Genomic DNA, 21,090 nt, shown 5'->3' with positions numbered 1-21,090 from the left:
GAGGTATTATTTGAAGGGGACAAAATTAAAAGTGTTGACCTCGGGCTCTAGCTTCATAGAAGATACCAAACGATATACATAAGTATTTATTATTACGAAAAAATTGTAAGCATTCGAAAATTCGAAAAAACTATTTTTCTTCTAACAATATATCACCGGCACAAGGAGTACATGCGGTGCAATGTTTCGGCCAAATCGGATACTTAATTCGTAATTCTTGCAATTCTTTCATTAGTAATTTAATTTGTACCGCCAGAGTTTTTACCCCACTTGAGGCATAATTTCTGGATGTAGGAATTTGCCCCGAATAAAACTAATAACGTCGTAATATAAAAAGCGCAGCAAAAAATTCAAAAAGATTCAAAACATAAGGGTACCACACTTTTGGAAACTTTTTTGAAATTTTGTGTTCGTCCGGTATATTCCATATTCGAACCATTTTATGTCTGGAAAGATCATTACGATGTGTAAATAGGATATTATTATCATTACGGCGCAGAACATGCCGCTTCCACTGCCATAATCAAAATTAATGAAGACATACTTTACGTTTTGTTTTTGTATTTTTATTCATTATAATAAAAAATTATCAGAATTTCTAACAAAACAAAAAAATTAACAAAAACAAAAAAGTTACATAAATTTACAAATATTAAACATTGTTTACCTATTAAAATTTAAATTTAGAAAATAAATTTTGTAAAATATTTGACAAAGTTTCTTTAACATGACTAAAGAGGATTAGAAAGTAGTTTTGATATGGTTTAAATGGTAACAGTTGATTGCTGATATCCACAATTTTATCCGGGTTAGCGTTTATTGGGTGACCATGGTCATGGTTTTTCTGGTCTTTTTTTCTTTCTTTTCATGGGTAATGGTGACTTCCTCTACAAGAAAAAAAAACAAAAATAATTATTTTAACAAAATAATCCATACCATTCAAACATAAAAATAATTTATTTCTAATATTAAATAACCTTTATTTCCTTTCATTTGTACAAATTAATTCGTATAAGACTTGATAGTGAATTATAATGAGTGCTGGCAACACTAATGCCATCAGGCATTTTCATTTTGAGGTTTAAATATATCTATTTGAATGGTTCACATTGTAAAGTATACTTTTAGGCTCTTAATTATTTTACAGACGTGCTTGCAAAACCACGAATTTCTAAAATAATTAATTGACTTTTTTGGATTCGCATCCAAAAACATACAAAAAGTGGCCAAGATAATTAAAACGGTATTTGATTTTGAATTCCCATATCTTATTGGGTGCCGAAAAAATACCGAATGACAAATTTGTCAAGTGTTAGAGTTGAAGGATTGTGGGAATTCGTGGTGCATTTGTGTTCTATCGATAAAATGTTTCCCATCCGGTTAAAAAATCCTCTGGAGGACACTATAACTAAACGCAGATCATATAACTACTATATTTTAATTTATTGAGCAAAGTGTCGAACATAACCTTTATTTGCATTGAGTTCTGAATTAACATTTACCGTTACAGACTGCTTCTGCTGATTGTTGGTAAACAACTGTTTTGTTTGTACTGCAATATCCGTTCCTTGTTGCACACGACACATTCCTAAAGTATTTCCATAAACTCATTTTAACTTTGTGCATTAAGAATGCGGATGAATAATCAACAAATTAATTTAATTAAGGCTGTTAATTCAAATTAACCCTGCTTTCTACTTTTCATAAATTTTAAATAGCAATTTGACAACATTAACATTGATTGTGTTTGAAATTCATTGCATTAAAGAAGTTTTTCCCCCAAAGTTTATAAGAATGTTTTATACAAAGGAAGTTTATCTCTATGGGATTAAGCCTGACTATTTTGAAAAGAAAATGGAAAGTTATCTCTCTTACTCGGAACATTTTTAATCAATTGATCTATGCAGATAACATGTGCCTACATATAGCCAGGGATTTAAGACGATATGCCAAGAAACCAACAATTAAATGTAAATATAAAGCAAACTATTAATTTTCCAGGATACCGAAAAACCATTGCCTTGTTCCAGAACCTGCGAAAATGTACTACTACTTTTGAATATTCTGAAAATTTATAAGAAAATTAAAAGAAACCGGAAATAGTAGAATTTTGCAATTCTGTAACAGAGCACAAATGTTTATAATTAAGTGCTCTTGTGCACAGAGAAACATCGATGCGCTCAGTAGGTTGGTGCATATATCATAACAAGTGGACTTAATTATTCCACTGACAGGACGAAAGAAAAACTAAATTCTTCATATACTGCAAGAATGCCAATGGAGCTGGTGTTTCAAGAAGTACTGGCATCCCCTAGTAAAAAAATATATAATGTTGTTGTTTACTTGGCTCGAAGCGACCAAATGTTTAGACCGCACTATAGGGACTTGGGGGAAAACAAGTGCAGCAAGACTCCCCAATGGAGCCAGTACGCCCAATGCGTACCATTGGCCGTCAATATAAAAAGAAATAGAATAAAATAAAACACAATAGTTTTATTAGTAAAAAGGTTGGGTCAATTGCCGTGTGTTTATTGATGGTAAACAATATTACCTTTTCTAATTTAATGTACAACGATATGTACCAAGAGCTTACGATAAAGCGCGGGTGTTGCTTGCATGTCAAGCTGTCGATCGATCTTCTTCTTGTTTATTTGTTTGTTTTGTGTTGACATCTGCATGGATGCTTGAAGAGGGCGGTTGTCAAGTGAATATTCGTTGAAATTTCTCATACTATTACAGGGGTGTAATAAATGGGCATGAGGAGATTTCAATAGTCCATCTTGGAATTTTGATAGTCATTCCTTTCGATAACATTGATTTGTCTACGAAAAACAATATACCGCTGGCAGTAGGACCACAAGCAGAACATTCAGTAAAAATATCAAAACCATCTTCTAACAGGCCTTAAGCTGCATTTTTTACTTTTGTAAGGTGTTATCTGACATAGATTTTCATGGAAATTGATGTACGCTTGGAAAAAATGTCGGGTTGCCACCGTGGTGCAATGATATGCACACCCGCCTTGCACGCAGTAGGTCGTGGGTTCGATTCCCCGGCCAGCAAACATCAAAACATTTTCAACGGTGGCACAATACCCCTCAGTAATGTTGGCTACATTTCCTGAGTATTTCAGCCATGTAAAACTTCTCTACAAAGTGGTGTCTTAGGACACGCCGTTTGGACTCGGCGATAAACAGCTAATATGAATCGGGATGCACTCAGTGGTATGAGAGAAGTCTCCCTTGTCCCTTCTGGGATGTTTGTGGAACAAATATATTGGAAAAAATTTACAAAGACTAAAGTATCGTGCCAATTCGGATACTCAATTTCTAAGTTGCCGTGCTCGTCAATCATTTTAGTTGGTGACGGGAGGGTATTTTAGAGTTTTTGAATGATTATCTCAGTAAAAAAGTTGTGCCGTAATCATGTGGGCTGCGGGGACAATCTGCTGCAAAAAAAATATGAAAACGATCCAAGACATTTTCTTAAATTGCATTTTCCCGAAAAATTTTGAAATTTTCTGTGAGAGGCAGTCGAACATGTGGACCGATATGGTCCATCTTCGAACCACCTCTATGTCTGATCGGTTATTCCATTCGAAAGTTATCGTGCACAACATTTTAGAGAACATTTTTGATTTTCTATCTTTATCTTTCGAGACGAGCTGTGCCGCAATCTAACTATGCCCCTACTCCAAATTTTTCGTTCTATATATACTGATTTATTGCGAAATTGCAATTAGGAATTCAATACAACGGATTTTTTGAAGGCAGATGACATTGGCAACACTAACAATCTTATTTATTTACTATTTTTTTGCCGGGCGGACTTTATTTTTATTAGTGAAGTGCCCTCGGGAGTGGAGAATGTATTACGAGGTGCAAAGTTTAGACCAAGTCGGTTGACCCTTTCAGGGTTATCATGAAAAGAATAATTCCACTCTAAATTTTCTGAAACGGATTTCATCCGGACGTGCTTGGGGACCAAACATTTATTTTGATGAGGCAATATTGATATGTGGACTGTGGATTACACCGAAACGATCGTTTTGTTCTCGTTACAAAACAAAGGGCAATACCGAATAGCAGTTCAAATCTGAGGGCAAAGCAGTACCTTAGGGGAACAGTTCTGCTAACATCAAAACATGATGGATACAGATGGTGACACGAAAGTTGACGTAGATGCTAAAATCAGTTGAGCAAAACAGACATCAATTTGTCAAAACAACAACTTAAGTCTAAGAACTTAGCCCAAAGTATTAGTTTCTTATGTCAAATTTGCCCTGGAGTCTGGTGTACGACGTAAAAAGCTGCCGACAGAGTTTCGAAACGATTACATTCTGGCTTAAGTCATTTCAGGTAAAAGACTAAAAGGCAAACGACCACCTAGTTCGAATTTCGCTCGGCCATTAATCATTGTTCTATCAGAAATGACATACGCATTTATGCCACGCTTATTATGTACCAAGGCCTTGACTTCTGCAATATGGAAACACAACTGACAGTGGATTGGACAAATTATTCGCCATGAAGACAATAATATTACAAAAGAAGCCTTGCGTTGGTCTCCATTCAGCGAAGAAGGAAAAAGACTTGGGAGCAGAGGAAACCCTTAAGACTTTTATCCGAATATGGTTTAACTTGAGGCCAACTTAGAAAATAAATGCCAAACGGAGTAAGATGGGAACACATTTTGAACAAAATATATGAAATATTTTCATCGTTACTGTGCGTTGTTGTAATCGTCAACTTTAATCAAACATTCATTCTGTCTTCAGTTTTAGTCAATGCATTGTACATCATAATGAAGATTTTTCTTGCGAAGGTAAGTGAGCTACTATAATGGACTTTTCTTAAACACCCAGATATCTCTTTTGAAAATAAACAAATATTTATGCTCATCACAAATGAGCTCAACTCGAAAGAGAATTAATTAAATAAATATCACTATAAATGACCTTCGCCTTAAGGTGAGTACACACTATCAGTCAAAACTGACAGTCAACGTACTTTTGGCACAATTTTCTGTTAAATAAAATCATTCGTTTAGCTAAAAATTTTTGAAATACAATATGTAAAGTATTTTTTAGAAATGAGGAAAGTAATTATTCAGCTAGACTTTGATGTTAAGGAAATAGACCTCGATGACGGTCAGTTTTGTTGGCCAGTGTGTACTATGCTTTAGTAAAGCAAAAATAAAACAAATGATTTTAATTTAAACATTTCCTTGCATTTTGGTTGGGCTATCTGTAAAAAAATATTCGCGCCTGAAAGTATACTTTACTTTTGTTACTCAATTAAATTTTAGGCTATGTTTACATGAAATGTGTTTTCATTTACTTGTCAATTTCATTGAATATACCTCAAATAAAACACATATGTATATTCCTAATGGGTACTTTACATGATGGTTTTTACATATGGGTTGTCAGTTTTTATATACAAAATTTATATGCAAAGTGACAACACATATGTAAAATAACATATCATATAAACCACCAACTGGAGGCATCAAGTGTGTTAGACATGAGCTTCTTTTCTTTTACCTTAACGAAAATCAAATCCTATGGGCGATAATTCTCCCAAATCCTATCCTATTCCAATATGCAACTTATGCTTGGTTTACATTTACGAAATGGAGGCATCAAGTGTGTCAGACATGAGCTTCTTTTTTTTACCTTAACGAAAATCAAATCCTATGGGTGATAATTCTCCCAAATCCTATCCTATTCCAATATGCAACTTATGCTTGGTTTACATTTACGAAATCCACTCGATTTGAACTGTTAATTCCTTTGCGTATACGTCAAATGAAAACTCATCTGAAATCCATTGGATTTCATTTGACGTTTAATCAATGGAATTGACAATTGAAATCGAGTGGATTTCGTAAAAGTAAACCAAGCATGTGCCATAAAATTGCCTTCTACTTACCTTCAAACTTTTGTGGCAAAGATTTAACGGTCTCAATTGTCTTGATGCTCTTCTCTCCTGGTTCAATGATTTCTTCTTCATACTCCTCAATAATTTCCTCTTCATCAGATTCATCAGGGTTGGAGCAGGGAACGGGGTCATAAACAGTCTTAACGGCCTTCTTGACAATACCCTCAGCGGTAACGGTGGTGTAATGGTATTCAGTACCGCCTTGGATTTTGATAGTTTCAACGGTAGTTACATCGCCAGGATTTTCACCGGGTACAACCTTCTTGGTGCCGGAGTCAGACTTCAATTTCTTGGTGGTGGTGATGTTCTTGTGCTTCTCGGCGTCCTTCAAGGTCTTTTTGTAGGCCTTGATTTCTTCTTCGGTCAATTCAGTTTCTTCTTCTTCATAAACGGTCTTGGAGGTGGTAATGGTCTTGCCAGATTCCAATTCGGTGGTATAAGTGTATTCAACACCACCGGGAACACGTTTAGTGGAGACGGAAGTTGTGTCGTTTTGAACAAAATCAGCTGGTGGTGGTGGAGCTTGGGTCTTGTTGACCTTCTTGACAACCTTCTTCTTCTTTTGACCATCGGTGCTGTCGTTTACATTGGATGAAGTAACCGACTTGATGGATTGTTCAGTTTGAATGGAGTTTTTGCGGACGGTACGATTGTTTTCAGTGACTTCATAGTTTTGGGTAACACGGCGAGATTCTTCAACGGTTGAGGTGTTCTTTTGGGTCTTTTGTACCATTTTACGGCTATCGGTGGAGTCGGTGGATTCAATGGAGGCCTTGCGAAGAACATTTTTCTTGGCACCTGGCTTCTGGGGATCTTGGGGTTTGTATTGGGCAGCATCGGGGAAGGGAGTACCCTCGGGAACGGCATCAAAGAAGGTCTTGGTCTTAATGCTCTTGCTGCCATCTTCATTGACAGTGGTGTAAACCTCCTCATAGCCACCTTCAATGGCCCGAGTCAACATGGTGGTTCTCTCATCAATGCGAACTTCCTTGTTCATGCGTTTCATGACGCTCTTCTTGGCCTCCATTTGTTTCTTCATTTCTTCTTCGGTCACTGGTTTGGGGTCATAGAAAGTTTGAGTTGAAGCCTTCCAGCCACCACCGGGTTGGGGAGTGGTAGTCTTGACTTGATAGCCACCATCGATTTTGAAGTATTCAACCTTGACACCGGTCTTTTCATCGTATTCAACTTTACCGTGTTCAATATCAGCAGAGGTCAACATTTCTGTGTAGGTGTGGTGGTGTAAAGAAAGTGTGGTGTAATAGTGTTGTGGTGGGTGATACAACAATTGTGGTGGAGGGAGGAATAAAGAAAAGTGTCATGTGGTAAGTTTATTGTTGTTGTAAAAGTGTTAGGGGTTTTGGTTTGCAGTATCAGTAAAAAGCTTGTCAAATCCTCTTCTAAAGGCTCGGATAAATGTGCAGGTTAATGAAAAGCCTTCTTTAGCATCGAAATAGTTTGGCCAATTAAAACTTAACATATTTACATGCGTTATAAAAGAATTCTATAATTAAACATTAACTAGAAAACAAATGAATTTGTACTAATTTCATATTTTGCCGCCTTCACATCTAATGTCAGACATCCACAGCCTGAGGTAGTATTTCGATTTGACGATGTCCATACTTTATGAAGATCATGGGCATGAAGCAACCAAAGTGCTTCAGCGCTTTCAGTAATTGTTATTTAAGTCGCTGGGAAGCTGCCTTCGATGGCGATTTCGATGACATTTTAGTGGATCTCTTTGGCGCTGGCGACGCCTGTGGCTTCTCAGCCTTTCGGCCATTTCGTTGCGAATTTGCTGGACTGGAAAATCCATTTTGGTTATTTTTATGATTAGTATTGACTGCTAGGGGTTGTTCTTCTTCAACTGTTAGCAAAATTAATGTTGGGTAAACATTTTCATTTTAGCGGAGGGGGGTTAGCCAAGCCAAGGGGGTAAATGGAAAATAGAAAGAAAATTTGTTTCATTGGATTAGTTATAACATTGTGAAAAAGCGTTATTTAAAATGGTGTAGTAGTGTTTAGTGTGTTTTTGGGGGGTCTTGGTGGTGGCGGTGATAAGGGGGTATATTTGGCGTAAATGCTGTAACAAATGAAAAAGTTTTAATTAAACTATAAACTAATGTGTTAAACTATAAGATATGTATGTACATTTTTACAAAATTATAAAAAACACAATTTCAAAAAGTGCAATTTCAATGAATTTAATTTTCAAAATAAACGATTCTTTTGAATTTGCCATTCCATAAAGGTGCAAACACAATGAAATATGCCGCTTACTTCACGCCCAATTTCATATAAAAGAATAAAGGGGAGGTACTACCTATTAAAATGCGATCCTCTATTTCTTTATTCTTTTACATAAATTGAGGCTTGGATAAGCATGAATTTATCATTGTGTTCTCACCTTAAGTACTTCATATCATAAGTACCTAGCCAAAGTAGTTGAATCGTCGTTTTACGTAAAAGATGTCACGATTTTTACAACTACGGTGGTACGACTTGGACGCATTGTACTTCGTATCTTAAATAGGATTTTTGTTCGATTTTGTGGAAGTTAGGAACAATATCGTCCTTACTCTTTATCCCTTTTAAGTCAGTCGATGACTTGTGGTAGAAGCACAAAGACTTTTGTTGCTTTCATCACGCTCAATTTTATGTGAACGAATAAAGGCCACGTACTACCTAATACAAATGCGATTCTGGATTTCTTTATTCTTTTACATAAATTGGGGCTTGTGCTGGGTTTACATTTACGAAATCCACACGATTTTAACTGTCAATTCCTTTGCGAATACTTCAAATGAAAACTCAACTGAAATCCATTGGATTTCATTTGACGCTTAAGCAATGGAATTGACAGTAGAAATCGAGCTGATTTCGTAAATGTAAACTTACTATTGGTATTTAAGGCCTGGGTACATAAGCTGCCTCGCCTGCTAGCCTTGCTTTCTACTGATAAAAGAATAAAAAAGAAAAGGGCAGCCTAGTTCGAACACTGGCTCGGCCTTCTTTATTCTTTTATTTTTATTATGTCAGAAATGAAGTAGGAAAGCAAGACAAGCAGGCGAGGCTGCTTATGTACCCGGGCCTTTAGTCTTTTATCAGATATGACTTCAGCAAGAATACCACACTTCTTATGTGTCGAGGCCTTTAAGGCCTACGTACATAAGCTGCCTCGCCTGGTTGCCTTGCTTGCTTCTGATAAAAGAATAACAAAGAAAAGGGCAACCCAGTTCGAAATTTGCTCGGCCTCCTTTATTCTTTTATTTTTATTATGTCAAAAATGAAGGAGGAAAGCAAGACAGCCAGGCAAAGCAGCTTATGTAAGCAGGCCTTTAGGGTGGCATGTCAAACAGCTTGTGTCTCCTAGAGCTGGCAAACCATCGATATTCCCAACATTAGATATTTTCGATATAATGTTTTCAAATATCGATTGCGATCGATATTATCGCTAAGTTGTCATCGCCATTAATTTGGAAATGAAAATGGCGGAAATGTCAATGATTTTCTTGAAATTATGCAAAAGTAGTTCACAGAAATGTAAAGGAGAGTAAACAACTGATTTTATTTTATAAAAAATTTAAAGAAATACATTTTATTTTACCGAAAAATGTGTATATGTGACTACGGACTTAGTTTCTTACACACACATAACCGAAAAGCAGCGAAATTTCTATTTATTTCAATGGATTTCAGGTTAGGGGTTTTTATTCCGATAATATCGATAGGTGAAACTATCTATCGATATTGAATTTTTAAATAATAATCGATATTTTTTGCCAGATATAAGCTTCGTTCCAGTACTTTTTTAATGGTAAAATGTTCAAAAGAAAAACTGTCAAAAATGAGTTCAACGCAGACATTTTCCAAAATGTACGGGAACGAAAAAATTGCAGAAACGTCAAAAAAATCTGGAACAAATGTCAAAGTCGGCATGTCAGCCAATCGGAAGGCGCAAACATGTTGCACATTTTTGCTCGCTCAAATTTGTCGTGTAAAAAGTTTCTAAAGAGAAAGCTATTCAGCGCCATTTTTGTTCAAAGAGAAGTGAACATTTTGCAACTTTTTTGATGTACGGGAAAGCATTTCGAGTAAAAATGTGCAAAATGTGTTAAATGTGTAAAAACTTTTTAGTTCTGGAACGAAGCTATAGTGTCTCCGCCAAGGTCATATTCATTAGGTATATGTACCACCAATGTCAAAAAGGTAGACGCAGCAGAAATGTCAAAAATATTTTGCAAAAATAAAGAGATTCTTACAATCAGGACAATCCTGAATATTTCCCTTGGAATTTTCCACACGGAAAATAATTTTAAAAGGTGAAATTATTTTAAAGTTATGTCATGTTCACACGAGCGTTTCAATTACGTTGTTCGCCTGTCGAACGACGTATACGAATTAACCCGTTTCCACGACACCATTCGTAATTAACAGAAACATAAACAAAATTTCCTTAGTTTTTGTTTCCTTGTTTTCACGAAAATTTTAACAGAAAACACATAAAATATACATTAAATGAATAGGAAAAGCAATAGACTTTCCTTCAAATGTATTTTCTCTATTGAAATACACACATTTCATTCATTTTTTCCAAAAATACTGAATAATTTTGTATTTTCAATATATTTTTATATGTTTCTATTTTCAAAGAGAGACGTGTCAAAACAATGTTTGTGTATACAGACTTTCAGTTATTTGTTTCCTTTTTGTTTCTGTTTACGCGATTTTGAACTAATGGACAAGAAATGTGTGTGGAATTAAGAAGGAAACACAACCATCTTCCTTCTGCATCTATATAAAATGTTTATTTCATTAATTCTCATTCATCTTTTTCCTTTTTTCTAAAAATTTTCGTGTTTTCAACAATTTTTTCAATTTTGAATTTAGACATGTCATAATTAATTTTTTCGATAAATTCTCTCATTTGTTAGGGATGGGACATACTTATTCATCGTTCAGAGAGTATTTCTAATCGAACAACGTAGAAAAATCGTCGTTCGTTCATAGAATTTTGTGTGGGGAAATAAGTAATTTATTCGTAGTTATGGGTCGAACAACGAATAGAGAACGAACGACGTACCGTGGCAACGGGCTATTATTGTTTTAAAACGTTGACAAACTTTTCCAGATGTAATTCGAATCATTATTGTTATAATTCGCGAATTCCATTTGTAATTCGTAAATTTTTTTGTAATTCGAAACATTTCAGTTGCAATTGGAATTATTCAATTTGTAATTGGAATTTATCCATTTACAATTCGAATTATTGCATTTGTAATTTGAATAATTTCATTTGTTATTCTAATCATTCTGTTTGTAATTCGAATTACTCCATTTGTAATTCGAAACATAACATACATACATATGTAATTCGAACTTTTTTGTTTGGTATTTCAACTGGAATAAAACGAAATACAAATTGAATAATGGGAATTTCTAGTGGAATAATTCCAATTAAAAATGCAATAATTCGAATTACAAATGAAATAATTCAAATTACAAATGGACTAATTCGAATTGCAAATGGAAAAATACTAATTACAAATGGACCAATTAGAATTACAAATGAAATAATTCAAATTACAAATGGAATAATTGCAAATGGAATTCTCGAATAACAATTCAATTATTTCTAATTAAAATGTTACGAATTACAACTGGAATGTGTCGAATGGTGTACACCTTTTTCAGGTGTAATTCGAAACATTTTAGTTGTAATTTGTAATATTTCATTTGTAATTCGAGTATTCCATATGTAATTCGAATTATTCCATTTCTAGTTTGAATTATTTCATTTGTTATTCGAATTACTCTATTTGTAATTCGTATTATTCAACGCATCTAGTAAATTTTAATAACGACATAATTCATCAAATTCATTACAATTTTTAAATGCAGAGATATTATTTTAAAAAATTATAATATGATACGATCAGCTGGGCTGATGCGTCTACCTGTGTGATTGTGCCATGGTCTCCCCCTTAAAGGGGAACATCGTAGTAAAGCTGGCAAACTATCGATATTCCCAATATTAGATATTTTGATATTTCATTGCAAAAGTCGATTGCTATCGATATTATCGTTAATTTGTCATCACCGTTAATATGGAAATAAAAATGGCGGAAATGTCTATGCTTTTGTTGACATTTTGCACAAGCACTTCACAGAAGTGTAAAGGAGAAAAAACAGTTGCTTTTATTTTATAAAAAGACACAAAATACAATTTACTTTTCAGAAAAATGTGTACGTGTGACACCGGACTTACTTTTTCACATCCACAAAACCGAAAAGCTGCGTAATTTCTATTTATTTTAATAGATTTTTTGTAAGGGGCTTTTAATCCGATAATACCGATAGACAAAACTATTGAATTTTTAAAAATAATCGATACTATTGATAGTGTCATCGATTTTTTTGCCAGCTCTAAATACATCTGCTCTGTTCCAGAACCTGCAAGAAGCTACTACTTTTTACTACGATAACATTTTTTCCGTTATGTTATCGAAAAAAATAGTTAAAATTAGTAGATTCTTGCAGTTCTGGAACAGACCTATCGTTATATTCTCTGTTTTTCACATGGCACAATAATACAGGTACAGCGGCAAAAACAGCTGGTTATCACACTAGTTGTCAAAGTTCACTATTGTGAATAAAAACACATACAAAATGTAAACAAGGAATTCACAATAATGCATTATAGTGACCAAATTTGACGTTTGGCATGATTTCATGTAACACCCTCTTATTCCACCATGGTTTTTCATATGTGGTAAAAGAATATCGATATTCGATAACAAAATGCAATCAAAACTCATCGTGTGTACACACGGTCAGTTTTGACTGTCGACTTTTCGGAATTATCGATAACTTTCAAACAGTCCAGCAACCACAAAATATTTTGTGGTTGCCTGATGACTGACAAAAGTGAACGGCCACATTTGGCAAGCAACCGATTATTTGAGCAAAACTGATCGTGTGTATCCCACTTAAATGGCGTACGAAAGAAATCGGGGTGCACACTATCAGTTTTGAATGAAAGTTTTTATCGCTTCCTGAATGACTGACAAACATGTATGGCCAGTCACACTTGGTCTGTTCCAGTACTGCAAGAATCTACTAATTTTTACTAGTTTTTTCGATAACATAAACGAAAAATTGTTATCATAGTAAAAAGTAGTAGCTTCTTGCAGGTTCTGGAACAGAGCAACTGCCAATCATGCAAATTTTCATGCAATTTATCGATAGAAGCGACAAATACAGTTTGGATAGTTGAGTAAAAAATGCTATGTCTCCAATTTGTACAAACTTGTGAGTTATCGTACAGACCTATTATTAGACTCTTGCAGTTCTGGGGCTCAATTCTGTTTCTATGAAAATGTGAAATGAAAGCTTTTATAAAGGAGAAAACTGTCAAATAAAAAAAATTATAAAGGAAATATTTTTCATTTCAAATTTTCATAGAACAAGAATCCAGCCCCTGGAACCGACATACTTGGTCTGTTCCAGAACTCAAAGATTCTAAAACTTTCTACTTTTTTTTCCATAACAAAAAGGATAAAATTGTTATCGTAGTAAATATTTGTAGACTCGTAGTAAAAGGTAGTAGCTTCTTGCAGGTTCTGGAGCAGAGCATTTCTGTAGACATCTGTGAAACAAAGAAGTAATGAAAAAAAAAAAATACAACTTACATAAACAATAAGTAGACACTCTAAAAATCGATAACAATATAAAATGATTAAAAATTAAAAATAAATAAAACAAAATAAATAATACATTGAAAAGAGTAGATAATAAAAAGTTTTTATTCATTCTTTGTTTTTTTGGGTTGATTTAAAATTAAAAAAATATTATAAACAACTTTTTGTAAAGAAAACGTTCACACTATAAATTACAAAAAAAATATTAAATTAAATCGAAATGACATTAAAGAGACACGATGATGAGGCAATTATAGACAAGCACGCACACACATAAACACACTACATATTTCGCTCACTCTTGTACACAGAACATTTAGGAAATCTTATGTAACTCCACAATTCTTCAGTTCAAAAGAAATGCAAATGCGTTTTGTGATTTTCTTTGAAACGATTCGATTATTTTTATTTTAAACAAATGTAATCGATAATTTTTTTTAGATGATTTTGTATAAAAAAATAATTAATGAATAACTTAAATTTCTAAATAGAAAAAATTCGAGTTTTGTATGTAATTTTTATACAAATGCTTAGTTTTTTGCTTTTTTTGCATTAATGAACTTGTGACATTTTATGCTGATTATCGATCATAATCGATAAGTGAATTTCCTTGTGGGAGGTGCTCTAATTATCTGAAATGAAATGAATGATATCATCAACTCAATAGTTTTACTACATTGTAACAATGTATGGATATGAGTTGGATGATTTGTAATTCTTGTTCCGTATTTTTATGGTGAGTTTTTAAATGTTCATTCTTCATATGGTGGTGCAAAGGTGAGATAAAATAATATATGCATGGATCTTGTGTAAATGTGTGCTGTGTGTGTGCAGTTTTGTTGTATATGTTAATTTGTATTGTTTTTTAGGAGCTACCCGTTTTGTCATCATCCACTGGCTTACTTTCCATGGTCTGTGTAATTCTCTTCCAAATATTATCAAAGGAATCACGACCCATATAATCAATTTGTCCAGATTCCCAGCATTGACGACGCATCATATGCTCGTAAGCTTCTTGCTCTGGGGTACGGGGTTCACCCAAACGTAATTGTGACAAAGCACCAGCTAAACCGGCCTGTAAAATAGAAAAAAATAATACAAATTATTACGGATATTCTCATAACCTTAAAATAGTTGAACATTTAACACATAAATAGCCCCATGACCCATTAGACTACTATATAAATATTAACCAAAATAGGGGGGTTAACACCATTTGTTTTTTTTTTGTTCTTTAGATTAAATCAAAATAATTACAAGATATTGTTTTCATGTTACCTTAAAGGAAGATTACTATAGAATGTTGTAGGTATGTAGTAGGTGGTACGTACATAATAGGTAGGAATGTAGTCTAATATTGAGATAAATATCACTAAGAAGAGGATGAACATTCTAGAAACTAAATATTTATGAGAGAAAGAGTGAGAGAGTAGTTATAGAATATGAGATGCAAATGTAGTAGACGAGACACATGGTATACAACACTGTGCAATCAAATGATAATCGATATGTGACGATAACATCCCAACGACATGGATGATGAACAAATGACAACCAACCAAAACAATACATATGGACCAAGTGTAGTATAAAATAATATGCAGATCACCAGAGATTCCAATTTACGCACACAAATGAGGCTTTACAAACTCGATATACATAAGCACATGTTTATGGCCATCTCTAAAAAGTTATCGCTAGGTAGAATACAACGCCATCACAATCATTACATCACCAACATCGATGAAAATGAGCAAAGATAACAACACGTTACTATGTGTATACAAATGAGGAGGTGACATAAATGCAAAATTGACGATAAAATGAATTCGATAACTTTCGATAACAAATATTTTTTGATACCTTTTGTTATGTAGTTGCTCAAAATCAACAAATGGGATTACAGATAGATGTCTGTTAACTGCCCTCCCTTAAAATCAAGACAAAAACAATGTCCCACTAAAGCGTGGTACACCCGATCAGTTTTGACTTTCGATTTTTCGGAAATATCGATAAATGTCCAACCATTTAGCAACTACAAAATATTTTGTGGTTGCCTGATGACTGTCAAAAATGAACGGCCACACTGGCAAGCAACCGATTATTTGAGCAAAACTAACAGTCTAAAGCTGGGTACACAATGTCAGTTTCGAATGACAGCTTTGTTGTTGATTGCTAGTGTGGCCGTTCATTTTTGTCATTCATCATGCAACCACAAAAGGTTTTGTGGTTGCTGGACGGTTTGACAGTTATCGATAATTGCGAAATATCGACATTCAAAACTGACAATGTGTACCCAGCTTAACGCCTTATGTCCATGAGATCATCCCGATTCTATATTTTGCTAAATTGGCGCCTTTATCCAATAAAAGTCGCTAACATTTATAATTGAATTTTCACGGTTTGGTGTATCTCGATCAGCTTTGACTGTCGATTTTTCGGAATTATCGATAACTGTCCAACCATCCAGCAACTACAAAATATTTTTAGGTTTCCTGATGACTGACAGAAGTGACCGGCCACACTCGCAAGCAACCGATTATTTGAGCAAAACTGATCGTGTGTACCCCACATTAAGCGGGGTACATACATACTATTAATTTTGACTGACATTTTTCATGGAATATCGATTGCCTCAGCCAACATGCATGAAAATTTTGCTTCTTTACCTTACGACTGACGGCACAAATGTACAGTCACACTGGCAAGCAAATGATATCTGAGCAAAAATCGACATTCAAAACTGAGTGTGTGTATCCCATCCGTCCGACTTTTGGAATTTTAAATGTTTTAAGTACTTTATCCAGTCCAAAACTACAAAAGGAGGATGGATTGTCACGAGCCGATGAGGTGAATTGATTTGTTCCACAATGCATCTCTGGACGAGAACATTGTGATATTCTACCCTAAATAATACCCCCAACACCGGGGTGTTAAGCGACCGCGTGCCTATCGGTGTTTTACAATGTTTGCAGTGGGAAACGGAGCCTCGAGTATTAGGCTTAGTTGTCAAGTCCATGCTGTGGTAAGGAGGTAACGCCTCTTTTCCTACCTCTAAGCCGTGAACGACCTACCACTGACCCATGAGGAGGAAGCAATGGACACAATTATTGTTCCCTCTACCGATCGGGCTGAGTCGCCATGTCTGGCCGAAAAAGTTGCAGTTCCAACCTGTTCAGATGAGGAACAGTTTATAACGTCGGACGAATCCAACAAACCACTGCTTCTTAGACAGAGAGTGACGCACTCATTGACAAAATGGATGAGCCACAAAAACCCACGATCTCTCACAACGCCAAGATTAAAGAAGCGATGTACAAAGTAGACTATCGGAATGTGATATCTTATTGCAAACGGAATCAATCAGTTCAGAGCGGGAAAATTTTATAACGCTATCGGAGGAGAGGGTGACGCAGCCATTGATAAAATGAGCCGCCACGTCTGGCCGAAAGGGTCGCAGTTCCAACCTGTTCAGAGGAGGAAAATTGTATAGCGTCGGACGATTCCGATAAAAATTCAAAATTATTAATGAAAAGTATCAATTAAAGTTGACAACACTGAAACTATCGGTAGAACTTAGCGACAACTTTATTTTGGTTGTTAAATTACCGAAAATTTTCGTTAATTACCGAAGTTATAAGCATTTTAATTTTACCGATATTTCTCGGTAACTCGAAGATGATGAGGTCTTCAGAGGAGCAACCACCAGCTGCGAAGAAATCAACGTTGTCACAACCGTTAAACAAGCCTCTCTTGTCCGCTTCAGTGCCGAACAAGGGTAGTATGAAGCATAGCACTGTTGGAAGTAAAACCTCCCCAGTTGTTGTCTCTTCTGAAAAAATCTTGTGAGCCAATTGTCATCAAGGGTAGTATGGAGAAGAACGCGGGCATCGGTCTCTTCAAAGGCTGGTGATCCCTCGTCGACCAAATCTGAATGAGAACTTCAGAAGAGCAACCACCAGCTGCGAAGAAATCAACGCTGTCACAACCGTTCAACCAGCCTGTCTCGTCTGCTTCAGTGGTGAAGAAGAGTAGTACGAAGGGTAGCACAGGTGGAAGTAAAACCTCCCCAGTTGCTGTCTCTTCGAAAATACCAGGTAGCGTGGAGAACAACACTGGGAAGAACCAAATCTCCTCTGTAGCTGTCCCTTCACAAAAAACTTGCGAGCCAGCGAAGGAGAATAAGAGTCATGAGAGGACCTTGTCTGAAGAAACAGTAGTCTCCTCAGCAAGCAAGTCCTCTTCTACAAGTTGCTAATCTGAGCTAAAGCAGGATGAACGTGCTTTGCGACAGACAGTTCCGGAAGACCTCAGAGTGTCAATCGTAGACAAGGCTGACCCCAAAGGGAGGATCAGTCTAAGTCACTGGTTGCAAATGAAGGTTCATATTAGAGACGTCCTCATCTCAGACGAGGTAGAACAAAGCAAAGTGAAACTGGGTAAGTCAGACCGGGGCGCCAAGCTTCTCAGTTGTGAAAATAAGGAGTCTATTGAGTTCCTTAAGTCCACGATTGATAGCCTTGAACATCTTTGGGAACGGAGCAGGCTGGCGGCAGTTAGCGTGGACGAGATTCCTTGTTCGATGATCACTTCTGTATGGATTCCTTCTCCCCCAATGGAGTTGGAAAAAGTGCTGAAGTTAGTCGAAAAGCAGAACGACGGGTTTTCGATTATTCGGCTCCTCGGTTTTCGTCTAAAACTTTGTGTTCTAAAAGTCGACTATTGATTTTTTACTAAGAATAATCGATTTTCCGATTAACCTAAATCGGCTTTAAGTGGGGTACACACGATCAGTTTTGACTGTCAGTTTTGCTCACATAATCGGTTGCTTGCCAGTGTGGTCGCTAATTTTTGTCAGTCATCAGGCAACCGCAAAATATTTATCGATATTTCCGAAAAATCGACTTTTAAAACGTAGTATGTCTGTTCCAGAACTGCAAGAATCTACTAATTTTTACTATATTTTTCTACATATGTCATAACGGAAAAATTGTTATCCTAGTAAATATTTGTAGATTATTGTATGTTCTTGAACGGGCATATTATGTTCTCTCTTTAAAGCAGAATTACTCCCGATCAGTTTTGAATGACAATTTATTATCGATTTTTGACTGTCCAAAAAGCAAAATGATCATGGGTACCCCGCTTTACTATTTCCCAACAACATCTCAAATTTATCGAAAGCTATCGAATTCAAATTTACATTTGGTCTGTTCCAGTACTGCAAGAATCTACTAATTTTTACTATTTTCTACGATAACATAAAGGAAAAAATGTTATCGTAGTAAAAAGTAGTAGATTCTTGCAGGTTCTGGAACAGAGCAATTATTTTGCATTTACATCTGTAAAATATGTCGGATGATATACGATTACGATTTATCTATGGACATCACTAACGAAGAATATTCAACTTTTGTTTCTATAGTTGGATGGGAGGAGATGTCTGTGTGTGTGTATTTGGTAGACTTGTTACCTCTTTGTTGTTTAACTGATCGGCAGGAGTGTCATCACCACCATCACTTGTTGGAGATTTGGGTGTTAATGGTGGTTCATTACTACTCTCATTGACATTAGTATTATCGATAATAATGTCATCGTTATCATTTGAATGCGATATGGAATTATTTTCATCAGCCTCTTGATAATTATTACACTGGCAATCTTCTACGATCGGCTGTTCATTATTCTCTTCAAGAGTACAGCAATCTTGCTCATCATTTTGATTAGCACACTCTTGTGTGTAACAGTCTTTACTCTCTTCATGAAAGACATAATGTTCTTCTACTTCTTTTTCTTTTTGTTGGTTTTCTTCATCTTTGTACTCATAATAATTATTATTATTACTATGCTCTTCAATAGGAACTATTTCAATGTGATGATGGTGATCATTCTCTGGTTCTCTGTGATCATTTGTACATTCATTGTGTCCATGATTCTGTCTCTCATCTTCGTTATCTCTTGAATATGTTTGTTGTTCTTCACAATGTGAATAAGAATTATTGTCATTATAATTCTGTTGTTGTTCTTGTTGCTGGTGATGATAATGTTGATTATTTGTAGTATATTGATTATTGTTTTCTGGTTCTGGTGTTATTATACGCTGGGCCTCTTCACGTTTTCTTTGCAATTCGGCTTCCTGTTCCTGCTTTCTATAGTAATCTTCCCAAGGATCATGAAATTTAATTTCAACAGTGTTGCCATAAAATGTATCAATTTCTTGTTTATATTCATTATAATTGTTATTATATTCTTGATGTTGTTGTTCTTGCTGATATTGAATTTGTTGTTGCTGTTCTTGTAGTCTTAAATTGTCATAGTTACTTTTCCAGGGCATTAGAGAGGGACATGAATATCTCTAAAAAATTGTAGTTTTTCGTGTGTGTACAAAGTGAACAAATCATCGAAAAAAGGTGTAAACATAGTGTAATTTGTTTTGTGATCAGTGATTGTGTAGAGAGAATGATAGAGAAAAATATGATAAAATTAATCATAGAAAATATGAGAAACATTTTATCGATAACATCAATCAAAGTAGTCTGTCATATTGTGCGAAGTAAGAGAAAAATCGTTTATTGGAGATTTTGGTTAATTTTAAATATCAAAAAATCTGGCGATTATTTTTAAGGATAATGAAAAGGAACAGATAATTTTCCCCCAGGACCATAACATAATTGAACAAAAAAAAGAGAAAAAGATACAACTTTCAAAAAGAACCAAAAACTGAGAAGAGGAGAGTAATAACTAGAGCGTAGTAACATATGTTAATGGGGTTACTCATGATAATACTTGGTCTGTTCCTTTACTTTAAAAAATGGTAACAGTGGCAAAAAATGGTAAAAGTGGTGAACTGGTCTCATATAAATTGTATGCTTGTTGAAGTAAAGGAACGCTTTGCAAGTTAAAAATGGTAAGAAATGGTAACCTCAGGCAGGTAAAGGAACAAAGCTACTATGTTTACATTTACGAAATCCACTCGATTTCATCTGCCAATTACATTGCTCAAACGTCAAATGAAATCCAATCGATTTCAGATGAGTTTTCATTTGACGTATACACAAAGGAATTGACAGATGAAATCGAGTGGATTTCGTAAATGTAAACATAGTCTAAGTTTTAAACGGGGTACACACGATCAGTTTTGACTGTCACTATTGCTCAAATAAACAGTTGCTTGCCAGAGTGGCTGTTCATTTTTGTCAGTCATCAGGCAACCACAAAATATTTTGATGTTGCTGGACAGTTTGACAGCTAACGATATTTCTGAAAAATCGACAGTTCAAACTGATCGTGTGTACCCCGTTTTAAATGACAGTTGGTTGCCCAACAACCAACATGTTCATGGTTGACTGACAAGCATTTAAAATTGGAACTAAATTTTTCGTGTGTACCCCCCTTTACGACAAACCAAATTTAACGGTGAATGGCTACAATGTATCCTTCATCTT

At 35.2% G+C, this 21,090-nt stretch overlaps 2 protein-coding genes across 9 annotated transcripts in view; both read right to left on the bottom strand.

The window, feature by feature from the left end:
* Positions 1-544: 544 nt before the first annotated feature.
* LOC141386959 (uncharacterized) overlaps positions 545-21,090 on the bottom strand; it is a 54,629-nt gene continuing 34,083 nt past the window's right edge. Inside the window, exons 2-3 of the mRNA XM_073955881.1 lie at positions 5,934-7,166; positions 545-887 (exon numbers count right to left, since the gene is read on the bottom strand). Coding sequence (XP_073811982.1) covers positions 817-887; positions 5,934-7,166 — 1,304 coding nt within the window. The 3' untranslated portion in view covers positions 545-816. The remainder of the gene's footprint in view (positions 888-5,933; positions 7,167-21,090) is intronic.
* Positions 7,424-21,090, bottom strand: part of Gyg (glycogenin 1) — a 47,753-nt gene continuing 34,086 nt past the window's right edge. For 2 of the 8 annotated variants that reach the window (XM_073955876.1, XM_073955877.1), the window contains 2 exons: positions 14,549-14,720; positions 7,424-7,812 (listed from right to left, as the gene is read on the bottom strand). In XM_073955876.1, coding sequence (XP_073811977.1) covers positions 7,625-7,812; positions 14,549-14,720 — 360 coding nt within the window. In that variant the 3' untranslated portion in view covers positions 7,424-7,624. Of the gene's footprint in view, positions 7,813-13,718; positions 14,721-19,118; positions 20,001-21,090 lie in introns of those variants that run through there. The other 6 variants (XM_073955878.1, XM_073955879.1, XM_073955873.1 and 3 more) reach the window with 5 other exon arrangements.

This window comes from Musca autumnalis, unplaced genomic scaffold (assembly GCF_047663935.1).
Source record: "Musca autumnalis isolate F117 unplaced genomic scaffold, ASM4766393v1 scaffold_5, whole genome shotgun sequence".
Taxonomy (NCBI): Eukaryota; Metazoa; Arthropoda; class Insecta; order Diptera; family Muscidae; genus Musca; species Musca autumnalis.
The sequence above is the reverse complement of the archived record's forward strand: the minus strand, read 5'-3'. Positions and strand labels throughout refer to the sequence as shown.